We start from the raw sequence: 22,187 nt of genomic DNA on the forward strand, positions 1-22,187 counted from the left end.
TTTAATGGCGTAGTCAAATGCCAGCGCGTTCTCATGCCGTTCCAAACTCCCAACTCATTGGACGCAGAAGCAAGAGTGTGCTATTTCCCTTCAACGGTCCGGACAGAAACGACCGGGCGCCACAACACAAGCGGCTCGGCAAACTCAGCGAACACGCTGGGATCCAACGTCGGGTCTGATTGAAATAATAGACTCGACCGGAATTGTGTTAACGCTGTGTGAGAAACGTGAGGGAAGAAATCGTCCATTTAGAAATGGTTATTATTATTTATTTCTTTAATTTGTGTGTGGAGAAGACAAAACGAGCAGCCAGGAGGAATCGTTCCCAGCCAGTGGGTGTGTCTCAGTCTTTCCGCACAAAGCCCCCAAATGAAAAGTGATGTAAACTCCTAAACGAGTGATTTCATCGGGTTGCGTTCAGACGCCGTGTCATCTTTGGTGCTGCAGCCTCAAAGAAGTGTGTGTGTGTGTGTGTCGGAGGATGTGAGTACATTTATTCAGCCTACGCCCACTACACATCCACCCTCCCACCTTTTCTCTTTTTTTTTTTTTTTTTGTCTCCCACCATTTCCAGATGAGCGCCAGTGTTTTTGAGCAGTTTGTTGACTGTTGATTGTAAGTGCCCGAATTTAGGAAGGCAGCCATTTCTAATCAGGAGAATTACATTGCTTAGCAACCGGAAAATCAAGTTAAACAATACCGTCGCTTGTTCTCGCTCGCAGACTTGCAGCTTGGAGAACACATCAGCCTCCAGTGAAGCTGCTCCACGCTCCTCCCAACACACACACACACACACACACACACACACACACACACACACACACATCCACATCCACATTTCCACATAAGCAGCCATTCACAACAAAACAAAACACAAGTGCTAATTTGCTTTTGACTTACGATAGAGCGTTCGCTCCACATTCAGTTTGATCACAGAGTGTACAGCTCTCGTTTATTTATGTTTTTGTACATTTATGTCGTATGTGGAAAAGACGTTGGAACCCTTTGAGGGTTTCTGTAGCACACAAAGCTATTAGGAGTTGCATAAATGCTATCTATTTCATTACAGTGATCAAGGATTAAATTAGGAGCTTGAGCCCTGTAACATATACGCTAAGTCTCCTTCAAGGCTGAGGGAGCCCTCTGCTTCCCAAAGGTCATTAGAGCTGAGGAGACAGTATGGCCCCTAGTCTCTTCTTGCCTTCTACACCGTCTCCTCCTCCTCCTTCTCCTCCTCCTCTCGCTGGTCTCTCTCTCTTGGCCACCAAACCACCTCACGAGGATTTCTCGTTTCCTCCCACCCCTCGCGAAAGTTTCCGAAAGTGAGGAAGGCCCCGGTATCAGTGTTGGCACAAAAAAAAAAAAAAGGGGGCCTGTTATGTTGGAGCGGAGTTGGCAGGGCTCGAGCCGTGTGGCCTCCTTAGATTTTTTTAGGACCGCATTATGCATTCATGTTTAGTCTCAGGTGCTGCGTTTTATCCCCCCTCCCTCCCCTCCCCCCAGGGCCCAGCTTGGACACATTTTCAATGGGCCCTTTTTTTTTTTTTTTTTTTTTGGATGGCAAAACTGTATAGGTGGGTGCAAAAAAGCAAAAAAAAAGATTTCCATGCTTATAGAGATCTGCCGCTTTGTTCTGTCAGATTCAATTACCTCACCTCTAATTAGGGAGCTATAGAGGAGGCTGGGTTTGTGATCCACACATCACACTGTGGAGCCTGCTGATAGTGGGAGCTATCGCTATCACCGCCCGGCCACAAGCTTCCCACATTGCAGACGGTCGAGAAAGCACGCCGTGGAATTAGCAGTCACTTATACAGCTTTTGCACATGCCCACATCTTTCCTTAGAGCTCTTCTTTTCTTGTTGTTTTTTTTTTTTCTTTAGGTGGGAGCTTTTGGGGAAAGGTTGGCACCTTTTCTCTTCCCATTTTCTGTTTTCATCCACTAAGGCTCAGACTGTAGTGGAGAGTATTTTTCTGAAAGATATGGGTTTTTTTTTTCTCCTCCACCTGTGTCCATAATTCTCTCTCTTTCCCGCACCCCTTCCTCTGTGACTCATTAATCCTCTGTCCGTCACGCGGTCTCGGAGTGTCACCCCGTTTTATGGACTCGGTGGGGGCATTAACGTTTCCCTCGCCGGAGCTCCACTCTGCATGGCCGATCCCTATCAGGCGGAGGCCATGCCACGAACAAAAGAGCCGCCGTGATCAAGCCGGCGTTCAGCTAGCAACGTCTCTATTAGCACGGGCCGCTCCTGCTCTGAGTGGGGCTGACATTTCTCCCCGGAGCCGGCGGAGTGTGGGTGATCCAGTATGAGGGTGTGGATGACGGGACTGCGTGGGTGCAGGTGTACCTGGACGCTGACCCCCGACTGAGAGGGTGTAGTTTCCTCAAACACCCTTTTGATAATTCAGCAGATGTTACTCTCTGTGTGAGGACGAGTTCGGCAAACCAAGCAAAGCCAATAAATTTTTGGCGCGGGAAAGGCTGAACTGCAAAAGCTCCAACCCTCGACGATCCCAAAATTTATGACAGGAGCGCAGTTAGTAATTCAGAGGTGTATTTTTCATGACAACGCCTTGAATTAATCAACTAGATGGTTCCTAAGCTGCCAAGATGAGTCTGAAATAAAACAAGATCTTCTTCTGACCCTTAAAGATCTCAGAGACTGGGCGGCTCAGAGCATCACCTGATCCATTTACTCCTCGTGTCGTACAGAAAGCTTCCTTTGGTAGTTTATTGTGCTGCTGTTGGATGTTTGCCCAAAAATCAGCCCAAAGAGTTGTCTCACGTTTGACAACGGGCTGTACAAATCATCGAGAGGGCAAGCCATGCTCGCCATTTTATTGTTTCAAACACAGAAACAGAAGGGGGGTCCACTAGGTACGGTATGTCACTACTACAATACACTCGTTCAGTCAGGTTCTCAGGTTGACCCTGGTGGAGCTCTGAGAAGACGATAAAGCTTAGTAACAAAGTTTCTGACTGTTGCCCTGCCCGGTGCCCTCCTATCACCTTACTTGTGCCTCAGTCTCCTGGCCAATGGCGGGTTGCCCCTCTGACCCGGGCCTGACTTCTCTCCGAACGTGCCTCTGTGAGGATGGAGGGCAGGTCCCTGCTTCCTGCTCTGAGGTGCAGCGTGCCTCACGGTCCCGGGCCCAAACGTCAGAACTCAGTGCCCGGTGCTGCTTGACGGTCTCGCCCTGCAGCCTTGTTCTGAGAATTACATCCGCACAACCAGCAGCGATGTGTGAACATAAAGCTATGTTCGATGCGCATAGCTGTACACAGCAAAGTCCAGCCCAGAATAAACAGTCCTGATGATGCAACTGCACAGGTTCTATACCTGCTGCTGAGTAAAGCTAAAAGAAGAATATGCTGCTACTTGAAATGGTTTGTTATCGCTAACATTTCACTTTTAAGTCTTGTAAAATGGGAACATTTAAAGTGGCGATAACGGTGGAGCTGTGAAATCTGCCTTATTTATTTTTAAACCCATCTTAGGAACTTTAGATCTGCATTTTATACCTTTTCACCTGATTTGTGTGTGTGTGTTACAAAGAGGCGTCGCGCCGCAGTGTCGTTGGCCATCTGAACTCCGGTCGGAGGCTTGATAAGAGGCAGAAGGCGGCAGACATTCCTCTGGCCCAGTTCGTCAGCAGAGCCTATAGAAATGCAGTGGCGAGCGTGGGTCACACAGCGAATGTGACAGGATTTTAAACAGTACACAACTAAATATAGCAGGGACGCCACTATCAGAAAATGAGTTAGGAGTGTGGTGCTGGTCGTTTAGAAAGTCATTATTCTTATCGTTGCTGTCTCTGAAATAATTTCAGGTCTCTCCATGCAATGAATACTGTATAATAAACTAAACACGTGAGAATGCGAGCAAACTTTCGCAATCTACGTGGCCCTCAAGAAGTAGCCACCAGGCCCCCCTTTAATGTCTCTGACTGGGTGGGATTCTTCATTTTTTCCATATTCAGTAAGGCCTCCGGTATCTCTATCAGTTTGAAAATGCTCCATTTAGTTACTATCTGCTAGAGTGGGGAAGTGAGATGCCCTTATTCTGAGTCTATTAAACCTCAATTCTATCTCATCTTATCGAGCTAATCTTTGTGTCTTATTGACCATGAAGTTTATCTTTCATCTCCCTTTACCCTTATTATCGCACAACACTGTAGGTCTATTTTCCGCGGAGCAATGGCGCTGCTGTATTTGCGAGCAACAGAGGAAGAATCATTTAGTTGTACACGCGATTCTCATTCAGCTGTGTAATGGAATGTGTACCGAGTGCGCGTATAGAAATGTATTTCCCCGCTTTCTTTCACACTGTCTTCATTTGCCTCGGCAGAAGCTTTTAACGCCAGTCATACAACCTCCCCTTGATACCGCCGATATCTATCTCCCGGTATCATCCTAAGCGATGGCCGCCTCATCGAGTCACTTCACGCCTCACTTCACTCCTCGGCGAATCGGCAGAAGGCATCAGATAAGATCCATAAAACTGTATCCTCATTTAAAAGCGGCACTCGGGCCTCCGCAGTGTCTTATTAGAGACCGGCGCGCTAATTCCTTTTCATGTCCGGGGCTCCTGCAGATGCCGGCTCCTACAAAGGAGTCATTTATAAGACTAATGAAAAGAGCGAGCAGTTTGTGGACATCAGGGGGGTCTTTTTATGGGGCTCGGCGGAAGAAGAAAGACAACCAGGAGAGGCACACCAGCCCCATTTTCCGAGCTGAAATTATTGCTTTATTAAAGCTGAGGGGCTTTCACTCCTGCCGCAGCAGAACAAACACGGAAAGGAGAGGACACAAGTGCACTCGGAGGCGCACAGCGATGAAGAGGAAGCTGCGACAAAGCAAAGCTCACGTGTGACGAGCCGAAACCGAAACGGTCGTCCCAAAATTTAAACTTAAACGCTAACATTACAGGGGTGATTCTAGTTGGAGGATGTTACAGCTCTCCTGCTTTTGTTTGGTCTTATTTCTTCAAAACTACCCCTGCCACCCCCTACCCCCACGGTAATTTACAGGGAGACACTGCAGACATGTTTCTGGTGAGACAGAAAAGGTGCACAAGATGCAACATTATCTTAATAACATTCAAAAACGCCGGGCGGGGTGTTTTTTTTTTTCTTTTTTTCCCCAAACTAATACAATTCAGGTAGCAGTACAGCAATTCCATCAACAGCCCTGATTGAAGCACGAATGTTAATATGCAAATACCAAAAGAGATGTACGGCTACAAGCAAAACTCTGAAATCATTTAGATTTTAAAGAAATAATATTGCACAGAGAGAGGGAGTGGGGGGGTTAGAGAAAAAAAAATTAATCACACAGAAAAGTGTCTCCTTTAAGATTGCACCGGTGTATTACCCGGAGGCATGGAATGTAAATGGAAAAATCAACATCGTACCCCGTGATAAGGCTAACAAATTAATAAAAAAGTATTTTCTTTTCCTCCCCGCCACGCTGACGCCTGCGCGAAAAGTCGAGCGAGGACCTGTGTCCCCCCCCACCTCGCCTTCCGTACTGCGTGAGGTTTTGTTTCGCAGGTAGCGGGATTAACATCAGCGCTCAACCTTGGCTGCGTGACAACTCGGGGTTCTCCCGAGACACGCAGCCACAATGGGCTTTCGCATTAGCTGCAGGAGTACTTTGTCAAAACCCACCTGTAAATCAGAGTATTATTCATAAGGCTTTATCTGCACCTGAACTGAACATCTGAGCAGTCAAAGTACACAACTCCTGTGTTTTGAATTGCATCTGGATTGGTAGGATTGCAAGGCAGAGAGGTTTTTTTTTAACTTTTTGTATTATTCTTTAAAGCCTGAAGGATGTGATGAAACCACTGAACATCTATCTCCCTTGTGTGTGTCTGTGTCTGTGTCTGTGTTTGTGTACAATTTTGTGTGTGTGTGTTCCCTCAGGTCCTCTGGAGGATGGCCTGGAGGAAGAAGAGGAGGAGTGCGTCTCCGAGGAGAACGAGCTCCTGGCCAAAGACGAGTTCTCTGTGGAGGAGAACTTCACGGCCGAGTTCGAGGCAGAGAACTTGAGCTGTGAAGACATGGAGTACTTCTGCAACAAAGGTGCGGATGTGAAAAGTTTGGTTTGTTAAAGAAAAAAAAAAAGCACACTGGAGTTCTCCAACCTGATGCTACACAATATGTTTATCCAAATGGGTACCAAGCATTAAAAAAGAAAGTTCTCTAAATGTTAAGCTCCTGCCAGTTTCGTCTGATAAAATTTCTCTTCCTGCTCCGCTCAAACTTGGCAGAACTCGCGTGCGTTTGAGGATTTCTCCTGCGTCGCCGCCTTGAGCTGAAGCGTTCCCGGGATCTCACTTTGGATGTGTGATCCCGGCAATCCACCGAAGAGCAGTGGTTTGATCTGAGAGGGAGATGGCTCTTTCCTCTGTGATAGCACTCTGAAGATACGACGCACTACACCCAACGCTCCCGAGTGCGCCGAACTCCCCCCCCCCACAGTCCCGTGAGCCTGCGCTGAGGCTCTGTGAACACTCGGCAGCACCTGCCACAGCTCGGAGGTCCAGCACTATAAAGAACCTCAGCGTCGCCAAACGCGTTCGAGTCCTCTTTGAACTCCAATTCAATTAGATCGCCTCTTTGTGTGTTTATTTCATTTCGGTCACACCTTGCCATCACAGGAGCTAATTTGTGGTCCCGCTTCAGGTTACGGTGTGAAGATGACAGACTTGTTCCACCTCCCCCCGCCCCCGAATCCTCCTCTTCCTACCCTCCGGTTGTGTTTCCTCTCGCTACCCCAGGTGTCCCCACTCGTATTGGCGCGCGGATGCCTTGAATTGGACTTTTTTAATGACGAACCAGCGCTTTGAATGCCTGCCTCCTCTTTACCCTTTGAAAGAAAATATTGTTTAGAGTTATTTCTTCGCACTTCCAAAAAAAAACTGATGTGCCTCGTGGGATTACATTATGCCAGACTAAACAAATCCTTCATGCTTCAGGTGTGGCTTTGCCCCAGCAATCGTATCAGTGGTGTTCGCCTTTTGTTCTTTGCTGCGAGTTGAATGGCGCAATTGTTTTTAAAAATTGCAATTACCGGCAACGTCTCGGCTTGTAAAAACTCCAGAACTTCAAAGTGCAATGGATGGGCCTCTTAATAGCCCAGCAGCTACGAAATAGATGCTGCAGAACGGAATGGCGGGGAAAGTAGGGAAAAATAAAGTCCAACTTTTGAAAATCTTCAAAGAACATTGTCGGAGCCATTTGATACTCTCTTTGTTTTGGATAAAACCACCAGAAACTAAGACTCAAATCTTCTTTCCATGTTTATGAATAAAGTCAACACGACATAGCAATCCCATATGTCAAATACCACTTTCCGTGGGCATTGGTAATCTGTTCCTTGTCACACACGAGCCTTAGCAGTCAGATTTTTTTGTACTACTTTGCTATCTAAGCTTACAGTAGCTAAGTCCCCCATTGCCTCCTAAGACCCAAACGATGTACTATCCGCTATTCATTCTTCTTTGCGGCAAATTCAGTGCAATCTTCAGGTGTAGCCATTTCCCCCGTGATCCTTTCCTCAATTAGATCTGTTTAAAACTAATGTCATAGTGGCTTAAATTTACCCCACTTATGTGAAATGGCTGTGAATTAAACAGGATGCAATCCTGGCGGCATTAAGTGGTTTAAGTGTGTTATTCCTCAAATATAGAAGGGAAAAGAGAGCCCCCTTGATTAACTAAACCCTCTCAAATGTGATGGCATGCTGTAATTAGCCCTGTGCGGACTCGAACGTGGGTTTTAAGGCAGCCACTCATCCCATGGCCTTTATCTCCTACTGCTTCCCGGAGAATAAGGTCTCCCGTGTGAGGTTCCTCTTCTGAGCAGTGACTCTCCGGTCTTAGCTTAGCCTTGTATCTGTGTAGTCACTCGCTGAAATGGGCTTGTCAGGGGGACCTAAAACCTCCATTAAAAGTTTCAGTCTATAATAGGTATTAAAAAGCTGTAGGAACACAAAGAGGAGTACCAATTTTCATTAACATATGAAGCACTTATTAACTTTGATCAGAGAGCGGTGAAGTAGCAAAGCCGCTTAAAGGCGCAAAGGTCAAGAAGTTGAATGCCACCAAAGACTCAGCCATTTGCCTTACCCTTGCAGAAAAAGACTCCCCAGATAAGTGCATGGAGCACCTTGACGTTCCATTTTGGTCTGAGGGTGAAGAACCAAAACATGTAGTGATGGTCCATAACTTAGTTAATCATGTCATGCCTCTCGTAGAGTTTTGCTGGCTTTATTAATTTAGTTTATTAAGATGCTATTGGCTTCTTTAGCAGCATCATGCAGTAATCTTTTCCAAACCCCTGCATCAGTGGCTCCTAAAGTTTCTCTTACGTTTTGACTCTTCCTTCACTTCATTACTGGGCCCTTAGTATCAGCTAACCAAGCATATATTTTTCTAATTTTAATCAAATTGTTTTTAGATTACTAAAAAATTTTAATTCTACGCTCTCTATATTTATGAAAACTTATACTAAAACAGGAATACACTGTACCTTTGTTGTCGGTAAAAAACTTTGAAACAACAGAAATGTAACAATGGTTCTTTCAGTGAACAAAACATTCACAATGCAACTATAAAAACGTATAGCATTTTATTTAAAATTCCATATCAGCAGTAATTTACCAGCAGCTGTGATGGCCAGAATTTTACCGTGAAAGCTAATGACATTGTATGAAGCAGTACATGGTAAATTGGGGAATTTCCGGTAAAATAACAGCAGCTGAAGTTGCCGGAATTCCATAGTAAAAAATAAAATGGTACTGTATAAGCTTATACTGCCTACTCTTTATTAAACTCTAAATTTTATAGTCTAAGACTTTTTTTTTTTTGCTTTTTAGTAAATTATCATAAAATTATATATACAAAAACTTTTGCTTCGTAAATAATGGTAAAATAACATGTTGCAACTGTAAAACTTTGAGGTATTTTAAAATGTCAGATTTACCGTCATTTACCGGCAGCTCCGGTTGCCCGGATTTCACAGTCAAATATGTGATGACAATATAAAAGATACATCTGGATATCACAATTATACTTCACCAACAACAAATCTGATAGTTAGCAATTCATTGACTACAATATTTTAATAAAAATCCTCTATTACTGTTTTTCACTGGGTTTTACTACAGCAACCTTTTCTTTTCTGCACCATCACCTTCATTACCAGCAGCTCTACATTTCTCAGGGTTAAACTTTCTGTTTACCACTACAACTAAGAACACTTCCTTGTCAATTACACTTAAAACACTGACTTTGAAACTTGGGAAATAAACATCTTGCGCCCTGCGGAGAACAAACACGTTTTAATATACATGATATTTTATAGGAGGTCTGTCTACCTTCAAAAGCTCTGCAGAAAAGAAAAAAAACAAAACAAAGAAATAACCTTGCCTCTCCAAGGTGATCAAACAAGAATCTTTCTTCAAATAACTTCCACTCAATTTCACATTTATAGAGCTCCCTTTTTTGTGAAAAAACATACAAAACACACCGACTCCACAGCTAAGATTTATCCTCCATTGACACACCTGTTTCTATAATGGGGGAGAAAGCTCCCTTTTTTAGCAGCACCCTTTTTTTTACTGAAATTGTGAAATTTCACCTTGCTGTTTTACCCCCTCTTTTATTTGTTGGCTGTCCGAAGTTCAGCACAGGGTGTTGCCACAAGCTGTTCCCCTTGAGCGTTCCAAGTCTTGTCTGATGACAAATGACTTCCTTTCTTAGCTCAGACAGTAAATTTACATGTCAGCTCATGTGTCTCATTTCCTCTGTGTAAAAAGCCTTTCTGGAACGTTATATTATACGATTTGTTTTAAAGCTCAAACTTGATTTAGTTGTGTTTTTTTTTTATGTGTCAGGGCATATCAAGCCCAACATTTGCACCCTTATGTGCTGTCTTCTACAATTTATAGAAATGACAACGTGCCAGACACATTTTATCACGGTGGAAGTGATCACCGAAACGCGAGGGCTCCCTGACTTAGCGCAGTAAATGAAAAAGACCCACCTTGACCCTTCGGTATCCTCTCAGCAAAGAATTTCACTTGCTACATTTGGAGTTACAGAGTGGCAAAGAGAAAGTCCCCGAATTAATTAGTCTTTGTGTAACACAGAAGTAATCAGAATCTCCAGCAACGCTGAAGGAAGATCTCCTTGGCTCTTTCACCACAGCTGCCAGTGCCCAGAATGGTAAATGTGGAATTTTTATGCACAGTTGATGCTGGAGAATATGGGAAAATGCTAATTTGTGGCGCGATAAGATGAATCGAGTCATCCCTTTAGCCCCATTTGACTCAGTGGAGGAAATTAATCATTAATGTTTGTTAAGTATGACAATCTAACTGGGCCAGATCTACATGCTCAAAGACTGAGGCAGAGTGAGATAAAGAGCCAGGCTGCAGACAGAGAGGAAAACTGCCAGATTCTGTAATGATGGGAATTTATTGGCATTTAAAGAGACAGTGGCGAGGCATTTCTCTAATAGCCTCCCTCCGTTGGAGTGCTGTGCCTGCCACAAATTGCATGCAATTCAGACCTATTTTTCAGATAGCGGCAAAGTCTTACCAGCTCTGCTTGACTTGTGTGAAAAAGGTTGCTTTCTGGAATTGACTTCATCTGTTGCTAGCACAATCTGCATCAACAAGCAAATATTCAGTATCAGCCGACTGCTGCTTGGGGTGGGAGGTAGAGGCAAGCATCCCATCTAATTTTCTGAAAATTGTTGCCAAGCTCCAGTACCAGCGAGGCAGAGGTGGCTTTCGAAAAGTTTCAGCCCGTACGAGTCATCCCACTTAGAATCCAGCAGAATCCACAGAGAACCGCAAGAACCCCATCTTTACTTAAAAATACTTAGGCTCCATTTTCAGAAAATGTGGCTGATCTTTAAAGGCAGTGGTCAGGATTAGAGCGCTCTGAGCTTCTTAAAGTCACACACGAGAGATTGACATTTTCAAGGGCTTTCTCGGCAGAGACAATGCTAAAAGGGAGGGGGGGGAAAAGCCAATATGACTTTGTTGCTACCTTGCTCGAGGAATTGTTTGTGTAAATCGCCTATAAGCTTATTGACCTGAATGTGTGGCGCGCTGCGTGCGACTGCGATTTGGCTCGAAAGCCGTCCTTTGATGGAGCGGCGATAGGGCCGATTTTAACACCTCACTGGCTCCTTCTTCCTTGCCCGCCAACCCAGAACCCAGCGGGCCACCTCGCCTCTCCGGCCCTCCCCATCTCCTGTGCTCTCGTCGGTCGTCTCTCACTCAGCCCTGAACACATCCGCTTGGTGGCACGGGGAAAGGAACCTGAGCCAGACGTAAATGAATTATCTGCTCGATAATGTAGTTGATGATCATTGACGACCTGTCTCCTTTTATAGGACTGGAGAGGGTTCAAATTATGAAACAAGGCTGAGGATCTGTTACTCAGAGTGGACTTCTGTTCATAAACTGAAGCACATCTGTCAATTTCATTCTCATATCAGACCTATCCAAACTCATGTTGCTAAAAAAAAAAGATACGTGTCCTTGTATTTCTCTTTATTGCTGGTTTCCTCAAACCAAGTAAAGGAGTGCTGCCGCAGCACTTTTAGTCGTTTGGGCTTTTTCTCCGTGACATTTGTGCGGGGAACTTCATCAAAGCCCTGTGACATTGTTCCCTGTGAGGTTGCCCGGGCGATTGTGTTTAAAATGCACAAACTGCGCTAGATAGAAGGCAGAAAATCCTTAATCACTGCTTAATTAAGGAATCATCTTGTAGCTTCATTTCCCGGGCTGTAATTATACACTTCCAATACGTTTCGTTACAGGGCTTAACATGTTCGCCTGAGATCAAGGTAGTGCCTTTAATGTTATCTCGCCAGCTCTTTTTAAAAAAAAAAACAAAAAAAAAACTCCGCTCCATTGGAAGGAACTGTTGATACATGCCTTTGTTATTCTCGTCATAATACAAGCCTGGTATGCTAAAGAGCTTCTCCAGGCCCAACAATAAATAGTGGGGGAATTTAGTTGAGTGGGCTGCTTGTTAATATACTGGGAAAAAGGAGGAGGAGGAGGGGGAAAACTGCCAGCACAAGCAGACACTTGCATAAGCAAAACTGGGTCAGAATGACCTCATGTACTGTAAGTAGGACATTTCTGAAGACTTCCCTTCAGTATCACTTTTTTTTTATTATTATTATTTATATATATATACATCTCCTATTTTAGTGTGAGGCAGAAAGCTGACATCCTTTTGGCAATGTTTGCTACCTTCTTTGAAGTGAGTCATGTCAGGGAAAAAAAAAAAAAAAAAAGCCAAACAAGCACAGTGTGTGTGCCTGATCTGAAGATTAACCCGACAGAGAATGGACAGCGAAGTAGTGTGTGTCCCGTGGCAGTTTAACGAAAGTGTGGGATCTGTGTGTCCGTTTCGTTTTCTTATTTCAGTTTTTTTTTTTTTTTTTTCTTGTTGAAGCTGCAAATCAGATAGAGATGTGATAAACAACCAGTGACAGTTGTGATTTTATATGAGCATGTATTAAGCTGTGTTCCAACAACCCGTCCTAATATATTCCCATGCAGATGAATCTACATATCCTTTCCATTTTTTCCCCCCGTAGTGTGTATGAAGTGTAATAATCCATCGTGGTAATCCCAGCCTGTCCTTGACCGTTCACTATTGGGCTTTAAACATCAAAGGGGAGGAAATAGATGTGGTGACAAAAGTGAGAGAAACGTTCCTCTAGAAAACCACCAGCCGCCACTCCATGCCCTGAGCAGGTTTCCTCCTCCTCGCCTGGGTTTGGAGACACACTGTGTCAGGCACGTTGGATTTATTTAGAGCACCACACCGGGGGCATCTACTAAGCACTGATTTATGTTCCCATAAAGTTTCAGAGCAAACTGTGCTCACTGTTGACATGCAAAATAGATTTGATTTTACTGTAAGTGTGCTGAAAGTGTTACTGCTGCACACGCAGAGGCCGGCTCTGTTTAACTCGCTCTTTAAGCACTTACATCCTGGAGAGAGATACCCAAATATCCCTTTAGCAAGGACTGTGTGAGCCCCGAGACTGTAAATCAGCACTACATCCTATAACACACATTCTAACTTGCTCCACAATAGATCAAAGGGTAATAAATAGCCACCTCTCTCCCACACATTGCTTTCCTTCCTGTTCCATGAGGCTTCCTCCTGTCCCTGCAAGTCCTCATGGGAGCTCTTTTTCTTTTTTTACACAAAAGTGAGCAGCTGGGTCTGGTGAGCTCACTGCTAATGCACATATACAAAGCTATACATACACAACAACGCACAATGGCTCCAAAGTTACAGGAAGTTGTTATAATAGCAAATGTTATTTTGTTTTTTGTTTTTTGGGACTCAATCCAAAGTCCATAAGAAGCTACCCTTTGGAAGGACAGCACAGTCCGTAATGCAGTGCTTAATTGAATTAGATGTCTGAACATTAAACTTAGAGGGATGTTCACTTTGCTTTCGATGACATATGTTTTTTTTTTCTGTTTAACAGGAGAGGAAGATGGCAACCGCGAAGGAGGAGAGGCAGAGATGGAGGTCCAGAATGAGAAGAGCAGGCATGCTGCTGTGGGGCCTGAGGAATGGGATGGTCCAAGTAAGAGAAGCCTTCATATCGCTTTACGAGACTTTCAGGCTCATTTGTTTGAGTTATTGTTTCTTGGGCCCCCTTTAGAACAGTGTGATCAACCTGCTACGCTCTCCGCAACCTTTAGGAACATGGCTGGATCGCGGCAAAGTTGGAAATCCTTGAATGTGAAGGCAATCAAGAGTGTGCTACGCTTTCTCACCCAATCATCGAATAGGTTTTCTTTATTTTCCGTGTCCACGAGATGCTCTCCCTTTTTGTATTACCACGCTCACACTAATAATGTTCTTTGTAATTAGTTCTGTCGTGCTCTAAAAAAAAAAAGTGCAAATGACACGATGATTGTGTGCGGGAGTGTAGGTGGGACTTAAAGCCCTATGTCGCTCACGCACGGACTCTGGTTCCAAAAATACAACATGGCAGCTCCTATAAACCAGGTCCTGCTGGCTTCAACTCCCAGCAGACGGGGATACTTGATCTGTAAACGTGGCATTTAATCGTGGTCCTCGATGGCCCCCATTCTGACTTACCCCTTCAGCAGGTCTTCAAGTTCTGCAGAAGCCTGTTAATCACCCGTTCATTTAAATCAGGTGTGTTGAAGCAAAGAAACAACAAAAACATGCAGGATAGAGGCCTTGGAGGACCAGGATTGGACACTACTGGTCTGTAATATATACAGCCTGTGGTCAGGAAGTAGCTTGTATGGATCTACTGCTGTAGATGCATCAAACTAGGAAGGCTCTCCCAACCTCATTGTATAGCCGTACGATGAAAGATGACGCCATTCTAAGTTGTTTCAATGACCAAAGTGGTCCTGCTTTAAATTCTCAACGACCAAGTCACGCTGACCTTTATGTCATAGAGACGCTACCATCGTGCTCCACCACGCTCCACCCAGGCCCTAATTTAAAAAAAAACCTCACTATAGAAGTGTGTGTGTTCAGAACTACTATGAACCTATTGCGCTCAGTCACACATACTGGGAAGCCCGGGTAATTCGCACCTGAAGACCTTGCTGACCCCCTGAAATGACGCCCAGGCTTATTTTTTTTTACGTCGCTGCTTATCCCGCTCTGTTGCAAACTACTTAGCATGTACGTGATGTTGACATTCACTTGACAGTTACGTACACAGCATTGTGGTCAAACACACGACATGTGTCACAGTCGCACATAATCCAACATTGGCGTTTCTGTTCTTGCGAGTTTCAAAACAGCAAAGTAACTTCATCAAAGTGATGGATAATACACTGGACAAGATCACTGCACTGCAATTACTGCTCAGCAAAGCCTGCGCACACATAGCTGAACAGACAAAATGTGATTCCTTTTAATGCATGAAATGACCTCAAGAATTTAATACAGGTACATGAGTTTGTAAAAGAGAGAGAGAGAGGAAGAAGGCAAAGATAGAACCGGAGAAAAAAGTGGATTTGGGCAAGTTGTGCTTGCAAGCTCGAAGCCCCCTGGGGTGTGTATTTTATACTGACAGTGAATCAGTGTTATCGCACTCATCAGATAATGCATTTATCATTAAATTTCACATTTGCATTTAAATCTGGGGAAGGAAATGAGCATTGCTGGCTAAAGATAAGAGCGCTGGGACGACAGTAATAAACCATCACTGTGATCAGTCAGGAGACAGGGCTGAGGGGGTCAGCTCAGAACTATGGGGGCCATGACAAAAAGAAGGCATCACATGCAGGAGGAGAAGGGGGGGGAAACCTTTTGGGGGCTAGAGAAAATGCTGAGCTTAAAAATACAGCCCTGAAAAGCAGGGATGGATGTAGCATGATTTCCTGTTCGTGCAGCCGTTAGAATGAGAATCAGGGGTTCAGAAACACGATGCTGGCCTGGCGGGCGTGAGGCTGGAGAGCTGGGCTCCATGAAAACAAAGGCTTAAAGTAGCCGAGCTGCAACACAGGCGCTATGAGACATCATGGCCTTTGAATCAGAAAAAAAAAATCACAGCACGAGCGGATCCAACCTATCAGTGCTGTGTCCTTTAAACTGAAAATGGCACTTGGCAACATGCTTCAAACTCAAGGCCCACGGGCCAGATCTGGCCCTCATTACAGTTTTAACGGGCCTGTGAGCTAATTCATTAAATGTATTAAAATGGGCCTGCCGATCACCGACAGACTGAGTCTCCGTACGTTTGTTTGCTTAAACAGGAAGTTCCTTGGATCAAATAACACCTCGCCTCTCTGGGCTCGTCTTCTCAGCTCAGCCTCAGAAACCTCGGAGTTCTGTTTGAACAGTTTATATAGTGCTGCAGTCCTGTAATCCACATCTCTTATTCAGGGGAGGCCTGTGCCTGAGGGCAGCCCAGTCAGTGTCTTTGGACAAACATTCAAGATTTCTGGTAAAAAGTTGCTTTTATCATTTGGGAAATCTTTCTAACTTGAGGGCAGTGTTGTCCATGTCTGGCCTGGAGATTATTATTCCTGCTTTTATTTCTCCTCGTTTAGATTATTGTAATTCCCTTTCTGCTTGTTTTGACCAATCTGCTGTCGCTCGTCTCCGGTTGGTCCAGAACGCTGCTGCGAGGCTTTCACCAGGAACTAACAGAAGGTCTCGCAATACTCTGATTTTATCCTCTCTACATTGGCTGCCTGTTGAAGTTAGAGTCTTGACTTTTAGAGCTTTAAATGGACAGCCCTCCCCAGTACATCACTGAAATGTTGGTTCCTTCTTCTTCAGCCCGCACCCTTCGATCTTCGGCCCCGAACCTCCTAAAGGTCCCTAAGTAGCCCCCAGGCTGTGGAAGGCCCTGCCCCTGTCTCTCTGTTTAGCTGTCTCTGTTGACTCCTTTAAAAAGCAGCTTAAGACATTTTTATTCAGACAAGCTTTTAGTCATACGTTCTACTTACTGTTCCCATCAGCTGTTCTTACTGTTTTTTGTTTTATATTAAGCTTGTATTTCTGTAAATCACTTTGTGATTTTATCCATATTAGGTGCTATATAAATAAAGTTTACTTACTTACTTAAATAGTGAGCAGATTTAGTGCTGACTCCACACGGCAGTTAGCCACCTTGGAAGGCAAGGAAATAAAGTTTGAATTCTTTAGTAATTTCTTTGATTTTGACATGGAAAGACCAACTATGAACATCCAAACGGGACCGATCAACCTCTTGCGGATGAGCTTGGGGCCATGAAAATATGTCCAGCATCTGACTTGAGCTAATGTGCATCAGAGCAGCAGAGAATCAGCTGAAATGCCTTGTTATTTCAAGGAAGAATGTTGGTAGCTTTTTGCTTAGATTTAAGGGGCTTTTTTAGCTGATTTGATGGACTTAACAAAAAGAATATATTACCAAAAAAAAAAACTGCTGATAGAGTCAAAAGCATAAAAAAAGTTAAAGGTCAAGCATTCCTTTAAGGAATGCATATCGCCCGCCAGCTTTCAGACTAAGATCATCTGACACTGAGAAATAACTTGTGTGTCCGTTTTGGTCAAACCTTGAAAACGACATGCAGAGTGAGATGACTCTCAGCTACTACCACACCAAACTCAAGCACAACATGTGTGTTCAACTGAGTTATGGCCATTTTTGGGCCCTGGTCAGTTAGTTGAAATTGGATTGACTCCAAAGGTTTAGTTATAGCCGTCCTAACAAACAGTTTGAAGCAAAGATCTTGAGTAGGATGACTCAGCTGCAATCTCAGAAAATGCAGCACAGTAGCTGTAAAATAGTTATATCTATTTTTGTTTTTAAGGTTAGTGGGTGGTGGTGGCCATCTTGAATTGGATTGCCTCCAAAGGTCAATCATATATAGATGCACATCCAATGATTATTTATTTAGAGTTGATTCCAGATATTCAGTATTGTGGTTTGTAAGGTCAGTTGGCTGTGGCGGCCATCTTGAATCAGGTTGACTCCAAAAGCGAATCAGTTGTAGATCTCCATTTATTCCTTCCTTCCAGCAGGTTTTATTAAAATGTGTCCAGAGGTTCGTGAGATACTTTGGTAACAGACAGACACATGAACACACGAGCAAAAACACCTACCTTCACCGTATGGCAGCACACGTTTAATACATACATTCTTTTTCTTTAATTGATGAGCTTCTTTATGTTGTTTACATGTCTTGGTAAGTCACATTTTTCTATGAACAAATACACAGGAAAACCAGGGTTAATTTCTGTCTTTTTGTTTCAAAATTGAAACTTTATTAAAAATTAATTAAGATTGGCCTTTGACCCTGTAAAGTTATTCACTGTGCCCCCCCGAAGCCGAGTTTGGCCCTCTGGTGTAGAGGATTTGCTTCACAGCCAGATTATCAGTTGGAGATCACCGGCTTGTTTTTTTGACATCTGTATGATACACCATCCAATTAATGGGTGACTTACACTCAGGCATTCATGCCCCCACTGTGTTTTCTCAATGGGCAGCATAAAGTGGGCAGAAATTAATCTTGGCACACAATAATGCCATTCACTCTCTCATCACTGCTGCCATGAAAGGTCATTTCCCTTTTTAATTTTTCCCATTGTGTTGGAAAAGTCAGATGGGCATGTTATAATTTGAATAAAGGGGAGAATCAGACAATCAGATAGGGACATTTGAAATGACATGACTTCCTGTTCAACGTGATTAAAAGCAAATTTATTTAGTTAGAGTCTGTCTCCCCTTTAATCTCTTTGTAAATGTTCAGATAGTTCAGTGTTCAAAAGTTCTTTGTTATTCTTTGGCTTAAGTTTAAGCAGCTGTGATTATGATCACCAACAGATAATTTTTAATCACTGCGCGTGTGCATGTGAATAGGCTGTGTTAATGTCCGTTACATAAAAAGAGAGTGAAGCCTTTTAATGAGGTGGGCTGACTCGGAACATGCCCACCTGCTTTGGTGACTCTATTGAAGCACCTCCATACCATTTTCCCTTTTGCTGAGTAACAACAAAAGCCTCCACAATCTACATCCTGTAATTGAACTTTTTTTTTTGTTCCCTGCATTTCATCTCCACTTTAGTAACTCGTGTCAAGTGCCGTCCACGATTGCCTCGTGTTCCCTGATTGTCTTTCTGGTGTGGAACAGCACCGACTGACTCACCATTAATCTGATCGCTGGCTCTTCTGTGGCGTTCGGAGTGCCGGCGTCTCTGATGTGGAACACCCGGCGAGTTGCCTTTCTCTCCCCTCGCTTTTTTTCGACGAGCGTGTCCTTAAGCGGGATCTCCGCGCCGATCTTCCGTCTCCGTGTTCATTTCTCGCCACGGCTGTTTCGCAATCAGCCACTGATTTGGGGAGATAGCGTGGCATCGGGCTCTGTTCATTTTCAGACCGGCGGCGGCGATAGGGATCTGACTCATTCTCTCCCACTTGCTCTCCTCTAGGCTAATTGTGTGTGGCGCGTGTTAGCTAGCTAACTCTGCTAATGAACTTGTTCCCGGCCTTATCTAAATGAGGGCTCGTGTAAACCACACCCCCTTATGAAAATCAGGGAAATCCAGGGTTCGTTAAGAATTGTAATTGTGATTGCTGCCGTTTTGACTGAAAGCGTGCAGTTTTAAAGAAGAGCTTCTTGCTCAGAGTTTCGTGCACATTTTAAAGCAGTGATATAAACATGTGGGTTGTTGTCTAGGTGGTCTTGTGGACTGTTCATCACTGAAGACTGTAAATCTTTAACTAACAAGTTAACATCACTTTTGGAATGCAGTATGAATGAACGGCACGGGGGGGGGGACATATCAACAGTTGTTTTATTCAAGGTTTCAGCCTCGTCAAGAATCTGCAGCCGTGGTGGCTCAGTGGTCAGTGCCACAGGCTTGTAATCCTGAGGCTGCAGGTTTGAGCCCAGGTTGCAGCAAGAAGGGCATCTGGCGTCAAATTGTTCGTGCGAGTTTGCTCGCCATGGCAACCCCTGAAGAAGGGGGCAGCTGAAATAACATCTCTCATTTTTTGCTAAAGTGAGATGATAGAAAAATCATTAGCAAATGATGTAAAATGGAGTAATAGGAAAAGAAAAAGGGGAAAATCATTTTCAGTTTCCTAATCGTGGTTTTCTTGTAAATTGATTGGTAAAGATTTACCACACTTCGATTTTATGCCTTCCCACAGACTTCAGTGCGGGCCTGCTGCCTGCCGATGCGGCTCAGACTCTCAGTGATCTGTGAAACGCAAAACTAAAATCGCCGCGTGGATGCGGGCAGGCTTTCAAAGCAATGCGAGAGGCCTTTTAGCGTCTTCACTGTGTTTATGGCTTGCAGATGACCCTTCACCCATGAAGCTCGAGAAAAATGTTGCTGTTACAACAGTAAGACACATGTAATCCGAACAAGGTTTAGCTGTGTCCGAACCTCCCCGTGTGTGCAGTTTGGTCATAACTAAATCTTACCAAACAACAAGTAAAAGTTGAAGTTAACAAAACTGAAAATGTTTTGTTAAAGTGTTAGTTTAGATAGGAGCTGTCTCTTTTATGACAGTGATATTTATTGGTGACATATGACATCTATCTAGTTGGTTTCATATGATCATGTTATGGTCCTTTTCCTAACTCAAGGTAGTTCAGAGTCTAAACCAAACCAGTTTTGTTGAAATAAACCATTTTTTTCTTCCCTGTCAAATTAATTTGTGGGGATTTGGGTTTTTTTGTTTCAGTTTATTGTTTTTGTTTTAGTATCATCTTGTTTTCTGTTGAGTTTTGTTTCAGTTCTCGTTTGCTGTCACTATTCACTTCTCCCCAGTCACTCTTTTGCCTTCCTGCCACGCCCTTCTACACCTGCCTCTAGTCTTGCTAATTGCTTCACCTGTGCCCACTTTCCAATCACCTCCTCCGTTTAAAAACCCGGTCATCTCCTCCACACTCCAGCTGGATCATTGCTCTTGGTTCTCTGTTGTCTTGTCTTGCTCCACGTTAAGATTTTGTTACGTTTAGTTTTGCTGCCTCGTCAGCCTTTTGTTTTTGTTTATCTTTAATTTTAAAATAAATTTAGTTTTCCTCGCCAAGATGAGTCTGCCCTCTGGGTTCGTTGCCTGACATAATTTAGTGTTGGCCGCAGTAGATCAGTGGTTAGTGCTGCGGTCTCGTAATCCTGAGGCTGCAGGAGCACGCCCAGGTTGTGTCAAGAAGGACATCCAGTGAAAAACAAATTGCCAAATTTTTCATGTAAGTTCGCTCGCCGTGATGATCCCTGCAGAACGGAGCAGCTGAAAGAAGGACAACAACAATCAGATTCGTTTAGAGCCAACTTTTGGTCAAATTAAATTGCTTAATTCAAGCCAAAAATAAGTTCAAATATTATCAGCGTCACTGTGATCTCAGAGATGAAGGTTTGGGCACCATCTCGTCACCTCCTGAATGTACATCTGCCAGCTGCACCACATATCATTGGTGAAATTATACAAATTTATCCTCCAACCATAAAGCGCCAACATTTCAGTATTGAGGTTTGGTTGTCTATGACACTCATTTTTAATGCCACTTCGAGCACCACACAAGTTGTAAAAAAAACAAAACAAGACCTCTGTGTCTCTGGAACAACAAAGTCTGAAAAAAAACCACCCCTGCTGATGCTGTCAGGGTTACTGGAGACACATTTTTATTCAAAAAGCTTGTGGACATGGAGTTTGAAGGGCCTGGACATTTATCGGGCAGATGGGCTGCGATGAAAGACACCGTTGGTTTGGATGTCAGGGTTTTGGGGGGACTTGACCTGACATTAAGAATCAGGATCAGCAAATTTCAGTTTCTTTTCAAAGTCGAACATTTGGTTCAAATATTAGGTTTTCCGGTGGGTGTTGGAGGCAACACGCACAACAATTTACAGGCATTTAACGTTAAACATAAAGAAATTTGCACCAAACCTTTTCAGGACGAGGGAGGTTCAGATGGGAGAAATGATTGTAGCAGAACTATGATCACCTTTATATGACAATCTCTTGTTTTGGCTATTGCTGACGGCCAGTTGATCCAGGGTGAGGCAGGGGTCATCTAACACACACACACACACACACACACACACACACACACACACACACAAGAAACCTAAAACAATATGTCTATTGTCTGTTTCTGACAACGCAGCATCACTCAGCTGTAAAAAGTCTCGAGTCTCAGTTTTGACTCCAGCCAACCCAGAAGGCTCCGTAGCCAATCCGTTTTCTCCAAGGAATAAACGTAACAAAAAAATAAATAAATAATGTCAAAACTGAAATAATGACCATTTCAGGTTTAACGCACATATGTCACGCTCGCAGAAACGGAGGATGGCAGATGGCCACGATGCTGCGGCAGGTGCCCCGGCAAATGTTTGCGGCTGCCTGTGCTGCTATTTATATCGTGCTGAAACGCAGAAATGCAAATATTTGGTAAAAGACAGTAGGCACTTTGGTCTTGGGAGGCAGAGAGATCACCGAAATGAAAAGATGGGATCAAAACTCAGGGACTTCAGTCAGCTGAAGTTGAGCTTTTTCTTTGATTACATAAAGCAACTCTGGGAAATAAAAAAAAAACAAATGTACTGTCACGGACATTGGAGGCTGAGGTTCATCTGCTCAAAGCAAAGTTTGGCATAGTGCTGAAATGCCTCCAAATACAATAT

General features: G+C 43.9%; 1 protein-coding gene across 2 annotated transcripts in view; it reads left to right on the forward strand.

Annotated features, from left to right (window-relative positions):
• zfpm2a (zinc finger protein, FOG family member 2a) overlaps positions 1–22,187 on the forward strand; it is a 145,156-nt gene that overhangs the window by 31,004 nt on the left and 91,965 nt on the right. For both annotated transcript variants that reach the window (XM_017413257.3, XM_017413259.3), the window contains exons 2-3: positions 5,932–6,090; positions 13,549–13,650. In XM_017413257.3, the coding sequence (XP_017268746.1) occupies positions 5,932–6,090; positions 13,549–13,650 (261 nt within the window). The remainder of the gene's footprint in view (positions 1–5,931; positions 6,091–13,548; positions 13,651–22,187) is intronic.

This window comes from Kryptolebias marmoratus, linkage group LG16 (genome assembly GCF_001649575.2).
Source record: "Kryptolebias marmoratus isolate JLee-2015 linkage group LG16, ASM164957v2, whole genome shotgun sequence".
NCBI classification, from domain to species: domain Eukaryota; kingdom Metazoa; phylum Chordata; class Actinopteri; order Cyprinodontiformes; family Rivulidae; genus Kryptolebias; species Kryptolebias marmoratus.